The sequence below is a fragment of the Vitis vinifera genome, chromosome 15 (genome assembly GCF_030704535.1).
Source record: "Vitis vinifera cultivar Pinot Noir 40024 chromosome 15, ASM3070453v1".
Lineage (NCBI taxonomy): Eukaryota > Viridiplantae > Streptophyta > Magnoliopsida > Vitales > Vitaceae > Vitis > Vitis vinifera.
The window spans coordinates 22,238,239-22,251,682 of NC_081819.1; the positions used below are offsets into that span (position 1 = coordinate 22,238,239).

A 13,444-nucleotide genomic window follows, 5' to 3' on the forward strand; every position below is an offset into this window, starting at 1 on the left:
GACTGTGATACTAATTTGTAATTATTTTCATTCCTTTCATATTCTTTAAAATCATTTGATGGAATAACAATTGCGATAATCAGTTCTTTAAATCAAGTCAATCCTTTTACAAGTTTACACCCTTGGAATTGTACCCTCCATATAGTCTTGTTATCAAATCTTTTATTAACATTGAAGTGTTGGTTTAATATATATTCAAGAATTGAATAATTCATTCTATACACGAAGATCGATCACCCCTATAATCACATTGTTGGATAATTTGACTCATAAACATAACTTTTATACCAATTTGAAATTGTCTTCATTTATTTCACATTCTTTAAAATTATTTGGTGGAATAATGATCGTGATAATCAGTCCACCAAAATAAGTCAATCCTGCTACAAGTCTACGACCTAGAATTGTCTCAATCCTCTACTAACATTTTTTCCAATTTACACTACAATAATTCCCAAAAAAATGAGAATTGGGTCCATATTAATTTTAGATTTAACAGATGGAAACCTCTAATACCCACTGCGTAGTCTACTTGCCTGCTCGCTTTTTGGTACAAAAGGAAACCATTGAGAACTTATTGGCTTAAAGATGGCCATCATTATATATTGAAAATCAAATGTAGGTTGCGACATCTCACATCCGCCAACTAAAAGTGAAGTCGGTACCATGTACACTTATTTTTTTGATGACACTACCCCATTTGCTTTTGCCCCACCACAACCCTAACATTTTCCATAACCTGTCGGCCGATCTCCGTGTGCTGGCCTTGGCTAACCGTCCTCCGACGGGGGTCCTCCCGACAATGAATATTTGCCGTGAACATTTTGTTATACTTTATCTTATTTCTTCGTATTTTGGTCTGATATTTGAACTTTGATGGATACGAGTTTATATTGTTGTCTCCGATTAAATTTGTGTCTAGTGTTTTGTGTGACTCTTACCCGGACCAAAAGACAAAGGCAAAAAAGTCAAAAGAGCCGCCCAATTTCAAACCTTGTGAATCTCCTGATTCTTCGTGGGAACTTCTTCCTCGTATTTTCCCACTAAAAAATTTTCCCTCTGCAAGAGCCTAACAAATTAGATTCAACCTGGGAAAAAAAAATAGAATTCAGTAGTCTTTTGGTTCTTACCCTCTCATGTCCCTGTGAACCTAACGTAAGGCATTACGATTTGTATCCCCACGTCATATGGTCACTTCCCATTTTTCTCATTTTCTGGGGGATTTGGCTTACCTTCTTACTTTGAAAATTTTCCATTTCCCCATTTTTGGTCCGTGTTCAACTGTACAGAGGTCTATAAAATTCTCTTGCATTCTCACATATTCCCCCACAGCTATCGGCATTTCCCACTCTCATTGCTTTGCTAGCTACATATCCAGAGATACACTTAGAAACCATGAGCTTGTCTAAGATTGCCACCAATGATATGCATGGTGAGAACTCGCTATACTTTGATGGATGGAAAGCCTACGACGAAAATCCATTCCACCCTACGAAGAATCCCAACGGAGTAATCCAGATGGGATTGGCAGAAAATCAGGTTTCCATCTTCATATTATACATGTTCCTTTCAGTTACTCAGCATATTGCTTATAAGCAAAATTCATTGTAGCTAACTAAATTTTTTTGGGCAGCTTTCATTTAATTTGATGGAGGAATGGATCCTCAAGAACCCGAAAGCGTCTATATGCACGCCTGAAGGGATTAGCCAGTTCAAAGATGTCGCCATATTTCAAGACTACCATGGCTTGACCCAGTTCAGAAATGTATGAAAACCGACATACACTTGGTAGTTATTGTGGTTGTAATGGTGATGGGTTGAGCTGTAGGTGTAACATAAACTACATTACTTTCTTCTGCAGGCTGTGGCGAAGTTCATGGCGAAGGCGAGAGGCGGGCGGGTGAAGTTCGATCCAGACCGGATAGTCATGAGCGGAGGAGCGACCGGAGCTGATGAGATGATCATGTTCTGTTTGGCTGATCCGGGGGAGGCCTTCCTCGTCCCTTCTCCCTATTATCCAGCGTGAGTCTACTCTCAAAAAGTCTTTTTACATCGCAGTCTTTATTTATTTTGTTGGGGTTTGCTACCACATATTCAAATCCATATGCTGTTAGTTGGGGAAATGGGTGCAAAGGATGGGGATGATTGTGGGGGGCTACCATGAGCACGTGGATTTGAATATGAACTTTTTCTTTACCAACCTTGAGAGGGAGGGGTGGGGTGGGATCTACGGCTTGGAATTCAAATGGGGTTAGGTCAATAACATTTATACTTAAGGGTCAAAAAATGGAGGTGTAATTGCTGGCAATCTTATTAGGGAGAGAGTCCAAATTTTGGGTGGACTTGACAATTGAATATAAACACTAGACCATTCAAAAATGTAGACCTCTTGCTTGGGAGAAAATTCCAAGTTTCTAATCTTCTACACTGAACAGCTGTATATGCTTGGACCATCCACTTTTTCTTCTACTTCTGGTCTTTCCCAGTTTTGTTTTTCTTTTTATTCCAATTTGTCAAAAATTTTATCCTAACTTAGAAGCTTAAGAAAAGTCTCATTACTCAATAGTTTGATTAGTGCATCAGCCCCTCTAGCTTCTTAGTAAGATACACATTAGGACTGGAAAATTTTCGCAATTAGGTAAAGATTAGACCAAAAATCTCCCCTGTTTTTGCGGTTTTGCTAACTGGGTTTTGTCATTCTGGCCGCAGATTCGACCGGGACTTGAGATGGAGAACACAGGTGAAGATTCGCCCAGTTGAGTGCACGAGCGCGAACAATTTCCAGATTACTAGAGAGGCCTTGGAGGCAGCATACCAAAAGGCCCAAGAAGAAAACATCAAGGTAAAAGGGTTGATTATAACCAACCCTTCAAACCCTCTTGGCACCACCCTGAGTAGAGAGACTTTAACAAGCTTGGTGAGCTTCATCAATGAGAAGAACATACACTTGGTGGCAGATGAGATATATGCAGCCACTGTCTTCAGCTCCCCTCGGTTTGTAAGTGTATCAGAAATTATGGATGAAGTGGAATGTAACCCCAACCTCATTCACATTGTTTACAGTCTGTCAAAGGACTTGGGGCTTCCAGGCTTCAGGGTTGGCATAGTTTACTCATACAATGACGCTGTCGTGAGCTGTGGGCGAAAGATGTCTAGTTTCGGCCTTGTTTCGTCTCAAACTCAGCATTTGCTTGCTTCAATGCTGTCTGATGATGAGTTTGTGGACAACTTCCTCATGGAGAGCTCAAGGAGGCTGGCCAAGAGGCATAAGACCTTCACAGAAGGGCTTGTTAACGTCAACATCAACTGCTTGAAAAGCAATGCAGGTCTATTTGTCTGGATGGACCTGCGCCACCTCCTGAAAGAGCCAACACTAGAGGGGGAAATCGCGCTGTGGCGCGTCATAATCAAGGATGTTAAGCTCAATGTCTCGCCTGGCTCTTCCTTCCAGTGCTCTGAGCCTGGATGGTTTCGGGTCTGCTTCGCTAATATGGATGAGGATACTGTTGAAGTCGCACTCAAAAGGATCAGAACATTTGTTGGCAAAGGCCAGGAGGAGGCAGAGGCACCAACCAAAGCCAAGCGCTGGAAAAACAGCACTCTTCGCCTGAGCTTCTCATCTCGGATATACGATGAAGCTGTGATGTCCCCTCATTCCCCTATGCCTCATTCCCCACTCGTCCGCGCCAGGACTTGATTGGTTGGCAGTTAGATGCGTTGGTAGTGATTTTGAGAAGTTTTTCTAGAATTTTTAATACTTAAAAAATAAAAAATAAAAATTTTTAAATATTAAAAAAATTAAAAACGCTTCTCAAAATCACTGTCAAAATGAACTCATAATCTGTCATGCCAAAACTCAGTGGTAGGCAGTTAAATATAGTCTGCATTCTATAACCCTTTGTATAGTCTGCATTCTATAACCCTTTGTATCTACAATCTGATAATTCTTTTCCATGTAATCTATATGCTAGATCTGCTACATTAGAACCAGAACCGTCTTAGAATAAGGGCCAACCATGTTTTTTTTTGCATCACCAAACACCTTGTATGTTTCTCTCCTTTATGTATCATTAAAATCCCGTTCTAGGTGGTGTTTGTTTTTTTACTTAATTCTAAATAGATTGCTGCTTAATAGTGTTAAATATTTAGTTGTTTGTTTTTATAGTATTTTATTTCTATTAAGTATTAAAAAGTAAAGTAAAACCAATATCTTATTTTTTCTATTTAGAAAAAGCTACATATTTTAGTTTTTTCTATTTAGTAAAAAGTTTATAATAATTCATGAAAAAGTAAAAAAACAAACAACCTAAATTCTGAAAACAAATTGATTTTAGCAAAAAACCAAAAAAAACAAATACCATCTTAGAGTTCTTGTTGGATCATTTCTGGACCCCAAAGCCAAGCTATGGGCCGAACCGAGAAATGAGTTGAAAATGACGTATCAACTGAGAATAAACCATTGGCAGCTTGCAAATTACTTTGATGTGGATATGATACAAGTCCTTTTTTAATGGTATTTTCAAAAATTAACATTCCAACGATGGACATGGGCACATAGAATATTGGTATTAGAGTTGATGGGCAGGCGTGGTTCGCACCTCACGACAACTGAAGCCGATAACATTCCATGCATAATGTCATCAATAGGCCAAAAATTCTATGACGTTGAATCGACTCATCCGAAAAACCGATCTTGATTTGAAATTATTAATCAGAATAATCTGCAAGGGTTGGTGTGGAAGCTTGCTGCCATTTTGTTGAATATGGTATATGACTAGTACAGCACTGCATGCTGTTTTTATTGTCAATTTGGGCCATGCAGATGACGATGTGATCATACATTTTTCTTATATGCTTGGTTTTGTTGCTTAGCAGAATTTTCTTTCCTTTTCCTCTGTCTTTCTCAGCAACCAAACTAACCGACCATCTATGCTTTAGACATATCCAGTATTATTATTAGCGTGCAGGGGAGAGTAGGCCAAAGCTTATTCATTCCCTCGGCAGGAAAGCATCAGACTCCATAGGTAGTTTATCCTAATCGAGGAGGCGAATCAGAGCATTGTAGTGTGTGGAAAGTGTGACCGAAACAGGGGATTTTTACTTAAAGCAGAGATCACATCAAAAGTTTGTGTGATGTGTTTTCTAAATTACAAAAAAAATTAAGTGGTCATATTTGGCTTATACATCCAACTTTTTTTAATAAGTGGCTTAAGTGATTAAGCTTTTTCTTATTAATTGCAACTTGTTCTTGATTTTATTGAAAAAAAATCACATTAGTGGTCATGAAAAAAAGTGAAACCCAGATTTGGATTTTAAATTTTTTTATCCTTTTTCCTCATCCAATCTTTGTTTGCAAGGAATTAACTGGTGGGTTGGATATACATCCATCGTTGGAGATAAGCATTTGCTCTCACAAAAATGACATCTTGGTAGTGCAGTTTCACTATCCATGATGCATATGGATTATGGTAGAGATTAACCTTTCTGTCCATTTCTAATTCCCTTCATCTAAATCACTTCTTTTTGAAGATGTCTTGATAAGACAATATAAGAAATTAGAAAGAAAAAAACTTTTAAAATAAAATCATTATAATAATCCAAATGGTATTTAAAAAATGTTTGTTTTTCAAAATTTCCATTGTCATCACATTCTTCCTAATATAATCATGATTTTTTATTTTATAAATAAAAGAACATTTCATTATTCACCTCAATAACACTCAAATATTGAAGAGGCATACAAAAGTCACTCAAAAGGCCAGAAATAGAAAAGAGAGGGAGGAGGAGAATGGAGGGGAATTGTCAGGACTTTTCACATGGAATCTCTGGTTAAAAGGGTAGAAAACTTTTTATTTATGCAGCAAGTTAATGATAGCCACATGCTCTGTATGGAGTGTACAAACTAATTGAGAAGTAGGGGTCTCATGTGAATCCTGAACCAAAAGTTTGGTACACTCTTGTCCCATCACTGGATTGATTCAGACCATCCACTCACCCACTTTATTTGAAAATAATATTTTAAAAAATATTAAAATAATTGAAAACTTCTTTAGGAGGTTTTGACATTTTGCAGTAAATAATTAGACAATAGAATGAATAAATAAATAAATAGTTTTCAAGTAAAATTTTATTTTTGACAACTTTACCAATATTTTCCAACCACAAAACCTTTCTGCAGCCCTGCAGGAATGGCCCAAAAACATAAAGCTTTTACCAGACCCACCAAACAGTGACTCCTCCCTACCGTTCAACACAAACCCACAAAATAGAACCAAAAAAAGAAAAAGAGTGAGAGATCCAAAAAGCAAAATTTCAGAGACCCACCAAAACCCCTTCATCACATGACTTATTCCTTTCTTTCCAGCTGCCATTCCCCCACACCTCAAGCTGCTTTTTTACAGACAGCAATATATAAAATCTATGGAACTATGAAAATTTAGAATCACCCAAAATATGATTTATAAGGAAGCATTAGAAACAAGTTCCAAAACTTATTTGTTATGTATCTCTACATATAACACTTACTCTTCAAGAGATGAATGAAACATGGGCGGGTATACACAAGAGCTGATGATGATGATGATGATCCTCCATAGCCTTTGGACTCCTTTGCCGATTTCTTCTAACATTAGTTTCAGCAGATGACACAAGCATTTGGATTCTCTTCCATGCTGTGAACATAGTAGTGTGTGGTCATGTGTGGATTATATGCCCTGTATGCCTTGACAAGCTCCATCACTGGGTCTATTTTCTTCTCTTCTTCCTTCTTGGGTTCTTCCTTCTTGGGCTCTTCCTCCTTCTTGGCTGGTGGTGCTTCCTCTTTCTTTGGCTCCTCCTCCTTCTTGGGTTCCTCCTTTTTGGCCTCCTCCTTTTTGGGTTCTTCCTTCTTTGGTTCTTCTTTCTTCTCTGGCTCCTTTGCTGGCCCTACTGCCACTAAGTCTGCTGTTGGCCAATATTTCCTCAGTTTGCTCACTACATTCACTGGATCAACTGTTCCTATTATTGTTAATTTCTTCTCTTTCATGTCCATGGAAATGGAATCAATCCCTGCATCAGTCATTCATTTTGGACCACCAAGAAAAACAAAACTGATTAAATCTATGGCTTCAAGAATTTTGTTGGATGATTCAAGAAAAAAAAATCTCAGAAGAAACTAGTTCCCATGGAGACAAACAGATTTGGAAAAGTTGGAATGGAATTTTGGAGTACCTGGAAGAGTAGAAACTGTCTTCAAAGCCTTCTGTTTGGCTTTGTCATCATGTAAATCCAGTTTCAGCACAAGCTTCTGCAACAACAAACACTTCAATTTAGAACCAATTAACAGATAAACAAATCAAGGAAAACCAAAAGATCCAATTCAGAATTCAGTCTCATGAATCAAAGAACATAAAAAAAAGGCCAAAAAGTTGAGAGAAAAGAAAAGGGCCCATGTAAATTGACACTCCTAGGAATCAACAAAAGGGAGAGGATGGTAAATCCAAGGACCCAAAAAGAATTCTCCCCCTTCAGATTCCTAGAAACCAAACACCCACCAAGACCCAGTCAAGAAAATCGAATCAGAATCCAGAAAATGATACACGGAGCGAATCAACAACAGCCCACCAACCAACCAACCTTCATATCTTTAGGAAACAAAGCAGAGGTGGAGGAAAGGAGAATACTGGGTAGAGAGAGACAGTACTAAGAAAAATGAGATGAATAGAGGGTGGTGTCTCAGGAAAAAAGTAGAGGAAGAGGAGAAAGGGAAATGGAATAATGGGTTTGTTGAAAAGATGGAGAAGCGTTGCACGGAATCAGAAAAATGAAGAAGAAAACAACAAATGCAGAATAGGAAAGAGAAAGTTGGGAAGAGAAAGAGAATCAAATCACGTTGAGAAAGAAAGGGCAATATACGAAAATGTAGTACGTGAACTACAAGTGGGGAGAGATAAATAGAAGAGAGAATTAAAGGTATCATGCCATGGTGAAGCAGTGAAAGAAACATCCCTTTCTAGAGGAGGTGGTGGAGGAGGAGGTGGAGGTGGCGGAGATTTGAGAATAGTGATATAATATTTTTCGAAAATCCAAGCAATGGATGTGTGTGGGCGTGATAACCACGCTATCCCACTTGCATTATTTTATTTTATTTTTTTCTTTTTAGATTAACTTGCATTCCTCAATCTCAACCACTCAAAGGACTCGTATTTTTTAGAATCACATCCAAGTTTCCATCATCACTAAATTTTCAAAATATTTGTATTCCCACTTCTATTATTTTATTTGTTTATGGTTTTTTTTTTTTATTAATCTTCCAGTTTTCAACCAAAACCAACCAAAAACTCCTATTTTCACGATCATATTCAAGTTTCCCATCATGACTAAAAATTTCAAAAAAAAAAATTCTTCAACAATCAAGAAAATGATTAGTGGGTTTCATTACATTCTTCCAAATCATTGTGGAAGGATCTAGAGCATGGATCATAACAAGGGTAAAATATATATATATATATATATATATATATATATATATATATATGAGAAAAATCATCAAATTCCAACAATATAAAGATACAAAAATTTAGTGATTGTCTGGATATTTTTTGTTTTCCATTTTAAAATTAGAAAATAAAATCTAGATAAATAAACATTTTATAAATTAATAATTTTACTTAAATAATAAAATCTTTTAATGTCAACTCCCATGAATGTATTAAATTAATAATTTTATTAAATTAGTAACTTTTTTAGAAAAAATAATTGAATAACTTTTTATAATTTATATATTTTTATTTAACTTTTTGATCTTTTATGGTATAAAGTTTGAAATCACATTTATTTCTTTGATATGTTTTTCTATCTTTTATAATTAATAATCATCTCTTCTTTTTTAAAGGTTTTTATACTTCTAATTATATTATTTTAATAATTATCATAAATATTTATTTATTAATAATTAATAATTATTTATTTAGTAATAAATCAATAACCCATTAAAATAATAATCTCTCTTCATTCCAAAAATATTATTTTATGGAGTTTTATAAAGACTTTCATATAAAATATAGTAATTTTTATAGAAAGAATATTTCAAAATTATTTCAATAATTAAGCAAGTAAAAAAATTTAATACCTTTTTTTTTTAAACCATTCTTAAAATTTTATATTTTTAAATATTTAATAAAAATGGGTATTTTAACATTTATCCTCAAAGCAAATTTTTGTGAAAATAAATTTGAAGTGTTTTTAATTATTTTATAATATTTTGACTAATAATTAAAAATATAAAAATTAAATAAAATTTTTGATATTTTTCCATAAATATTTTATGCTTTTAGGAAGAAAAAATTAAGAAAACTCAGATAAAATTTTATTTCTTAAAAAAAGTTATTTAAAAATTATTTCGAAAAAACTGTTTTTAAAATCTCAATATTAATTTTACATTATTTAAAAACTCCGATAACATAAAAAATAAAATAAAATAAACCCATGATTCAGGTACGGTTGTGGGCCCCACATTCTGTTGTTTTTTGAAATTTTTTCCCTCAGCCGTGTATCGATTTTTCCACACGCTTACAGGCGCGTGAAAATGAATTTGCGTAATCTTCTTGGCCGTCGGTGTGAGTCGTCATATCGGGCATACTGGACAAGCAGCGGGCCCCACCACTCAGCGTCGGCATGCAATCTTCGCCGTTTTTATAATCCCGGCCGCTACACTTCGCCGCCGGAAGTGTAAAATAAGATTCAATGACTGTACGATCAGTCAAAAGTTAGATATGCATGCTATTGAGATTATTCTACGAGTAAAATCTAGAATGTCAAAGGTAATGTAATGAGTTAGCTGAATTTGGCTTAATTCATCCAGCCACTCCTCCTCCCAGCAACAAACTTTTTGGACCATATTTTATAATATTTTTTCTGGGTTTTTTCAAGGTGGATGCAGAAAATTTTGGGCCATGTTTGGATCATAAGAAAAAAATAGTTTTCTAAGTCAAAAAAATACGTTTGACAAACTTTTTAAATTTTTATCCCAAAAAAAATTATTTTTTAAAATATAGTTAATATGTTTTGAATTACTTTTTGTGATGTAAATATATAGTATCTTCACGAAAAATAAGCTAATAAAATTGTTTTTCACATTTAAGTTTTTTAAATTGAATTTTATTCCTAAAAATCCTTAAAAATTATTGATAATTGTTTTAAAAAACAAGGCCAAACAGAGCTTAGATGTTTTTCAAAAATATACTAATTAGGGCATTGTCGATATAATTAATAGTTATTGTAAAAATATTAAAACTTATTTGGAAATTACTCCAAAAAATAATTTTTGGACTCCAAAACACACAATTGACAAATTTTTCCTTGAAATAGGTTTTTTTTTGTCTAATGCTATGTTTGATTCCCAAAAAATTTGAAAAAAAATTCATTTTATTTATTTTAACTCATCAATATAAAGATTAAATAATTTAAAAATATATAAGTTTTTAATTAATTTTAATTACATTTTATTTTTTTTTATACTTTTTATATGACAACCAAATATAAAAAAATCATTTTTTTATATATTTTTTTTCTTAGTATTTATCAAAACCAAACATAACCAAAAAATCATTTTTTTATAATAATTTTTTAGCCTTTTTTTATTTTTTATTTTAAAGCATCACAGGAAATAATTGGAAATATGAAAAATGTTTTGAAAACTTTTATATCATATATAAATAAGATTGATTTTAGTAGGAATTTCACAACTCACCCTTTTAGATAAGTTCGATGTCCTTGTAAGTCCATAACAACGTGTTCAATGCCTTTGTAGGCCCATGGTATACAATGTGCAATTAACTTTACAACGTGTCCAATGTCCACCGATGTTAACTTGTTAATTTAATCTAAATATTATTTGTTTTTGCACCTACAACCTTTATGATCACACTCGTAATTTTAAAATACATTTAATTAATTTAGAGATGTTATTTATTGTCGGTGAGATTAGACGTGTACTAAAATTATGAAAGTTTTGGGCTCAAAATCGATAGTATTAGAATGTCGTGATTTTAGGAAGTGTTTTTAGTATTTTTATTATTTTGAAATTTTTTATATTTTATATATTAAAGATGTTAAAAACACTTCGTAAAATCACTGTCAAACATATTTTTAATTTAATATCACAATAAGTTCGTAAATATTATTGTATTATTATATTATTGAAAATAAATAAATAAAAAACTTTCTTTTTTTTTCGTCTTTTTTTTTTCTTTGAATTTGTTGACTTGCTATTTAAATATTAAGGGCCATAATTCTCCATTTGAATCTTGAAAATTTTACATGGAAAAAATTTATTTATTTTCTCCTTTTATATAAAATACATAGAATTTAAATTTTTTAAAAATATAATATTTATTATTATTACTTAAAGGGTTTCAAAATATAACTTGTTGACATATTGAACAATATAATATTTTTTACTCATGTATTTATGAAAATATCACTTTGCGTGAAGGTGTGAAATTGAATTATAAAGTCTAAAATGTATAACCAATTGTGTGACAATTGAGTTATAAAGTCTAAAAGTATGAATTAAATGCTTTTAAAATATTAATAAACTAATATTTAAAATATTTTCAATCATGTGAATTTAATAATAAAAATTAAATAGTTAGATGTTATCAATAGAATTAAGTACAATCCCAATCTATAATAGGAGATAAAAAATAATCATAATTTCAATTAATATGAATATTTATTTTTTATTTAGTGGGTTATCTTTAAAAATAAAAATTTTATTAAAAAAATTTAAAAATATGAATATGAAAAAGAGAAAAAGAAAAATCAAAAAGTAATGTTTGACACGTCACGTTGAAAAGAAATCAGGTGAAAGTACCCAAGGAAAGTAGTAGAAGTGAAAAAGGCTTCAGCTTTCATTAAACACCTGAAAAATAAAAAATAAAAAATAAAAAAGTTGAAAGAGACAAGTCCTACCTGTACACGTGGCACGCACTTTGGATAGGATGTACGCAATGGGCGGTTTACCAAATCATTGTCCTCCTTTACATTCTCTGCAGTCACTACCACTTTCGATCCTTGCACCCGATTCATCAACCCAATTATATCATGCCACATCATAAAGTAGTATGACGTGGCTTTCTATCGTTGGAAGTATCAGTGCAAGCAGTGAATTTTGGTACGAGGGGATATAGTTGAGAAGAACTCGAATTGAAACGTGGAGAGATCTGATTGGCTACAGTTGGTAATTGCATTATTTTATGACGCGTCAGCGATACTCAGTAGCTTTTATAGTGATTTACATTCTATGCAGTCACTACCACTTTCGATTCCTGCACCCGATTCATCAACCCAATTACATCATGCCACATCATAAGATGGTATGACGTGGCTTTATGTCGTTGGAAGTATCAGTGCAAGTAGTAAATTTTTGGTACGAGTGGATATAGTTGAGAAGAACTTGAATTGAAGCGTGGAGAGATCTGATTGGCTACAGTTGGTAATTCAATTATTTTATGACACGTCAGTGATACTCAGCAGCTTTTATAGTGATTTGGTGGGGGGCCCGGGGGCCAGGTGTAGGTCTTCGCTTAGCCGGCCTATTTGTAGATGACACGGCATGAGCCCACATCACGTGGTATAATTCTTTCCCACCTTTGTACGAAATATTCTTTTGGCACTACTCACAAAATTACAGATTAAATTACAATTTTACATGTGGATATATAATAATAATTGAGTATCAACTTCTTTAAGTTCCCTTCACAAGATTTGTTTAAAATAACTTTTTTTGACTTCAAGATTGGATTAATCTGATGTTTTTTCATAAAATATTTTTATTTAAAATAAATATAATTTAATATTCTAAAATTTTAATTAAATTAAAATACGTCCCATCATTATATTCCCATCATAAAAAAATTGGGTTATACACACTTTATTTTTTAAACATTTAATATATTTTATACTTTGATCACGTGCAAAACATTTTATCCCCAAAACTTATTAAATACCAACATTTTACCTCAAATTATAAAATCCAAGGTAAAATCAACTTTAAATTGACAATCTTTATGAGAAAATTTTAAAATATTTTCAAAATATAGTAATTATTAGTTTTAATTTTTTATTTTAAATGGGTATTTGTATGACTGCGACTGGTCATGAAACTTATTTTTTGGAATTTTGGATATTTTTTCTTTACATTTTAGCATTGTTTCTTTGCTTATTAAATTATTTATAATTTTTTTAAAATTTAAGGGATAAAATGTTGCATTTTAACAATTTTGAAGAGTCAAAATATTAAGTTTTAAATATGAAGGTGCAAAATGTAAAACATGCAAAGGTTGACGGATTAAAATGTGTTGATTTGATAATAAATGAAGTAGAAATAAATAACTAAAGTAGGATTTTAATGAGTTGGGATTTGGTTTATATTAAAAAATAAATAAATAAAAAATGCAAAGAT

The 13,444-nt window shown here is 32.8% G+C and overlaps 2 protein-coding genes across 2 annotated transcripts; one reads left to right on the forward strand and one right to left on the reverse strand.

Annotated features, from left to right (window-relative positions):
* Nucleotides 1-1,184: 1,184 nt before the first annotated feature.
* Nucleotides 1,185-4,142, forward strand: LOC100261943 (1-aminocyclopropane-1-carboxylate synthase 1). Its single transcript, XM_002276738.5, has 4 exons — nucleotides 1,185-1,539; nucleotides 1,634-1,765; nucleotides 1,862-2,022; nucleotides 2,710-4,142. Exons 1-4 carry the CDS (start codon nucleotides 1,396-1,398, stop codon nucleotides 3,695-3,697), a joined length of 1,425 nt encoding a protein of 474 aa, XP_002276774.2. The 5' UTR covers nucleotides 1,185-1,395; the 3' UTR covers nucleotides 3,698-4,142.
* Nucleotides 4,143-6,435: 2,293 nt separating this feature from the next.
* On the reverse strand, nucleotides 6,436-8,037 carry LOC100267123 (heavy metal-associated isoprenylated plant protein 39). Its single transcript, XM_002276665.4, has 3 exons — nucleotides 7,615-8,037; nucleotides 7,210-7,285; nucleotides 6,436-7,047 (listed from the first exon to the last, which is right to left on the reverse strand). Exons 1-3 carry the CDS (start codon nucleotides 7,618-7,620, stop codon nucleotides 6,635-6,637), a joined length of 495 nt encoding a protein of 164 aa, XP_002276701.1. The 5' UTR covers nucleotides 7,621-8,037; the 3' UTR covers nucleotides 6,436-6,634.
* Nucleotides 8,038-13,444: the final 5,407 nt, after the last annotated feature.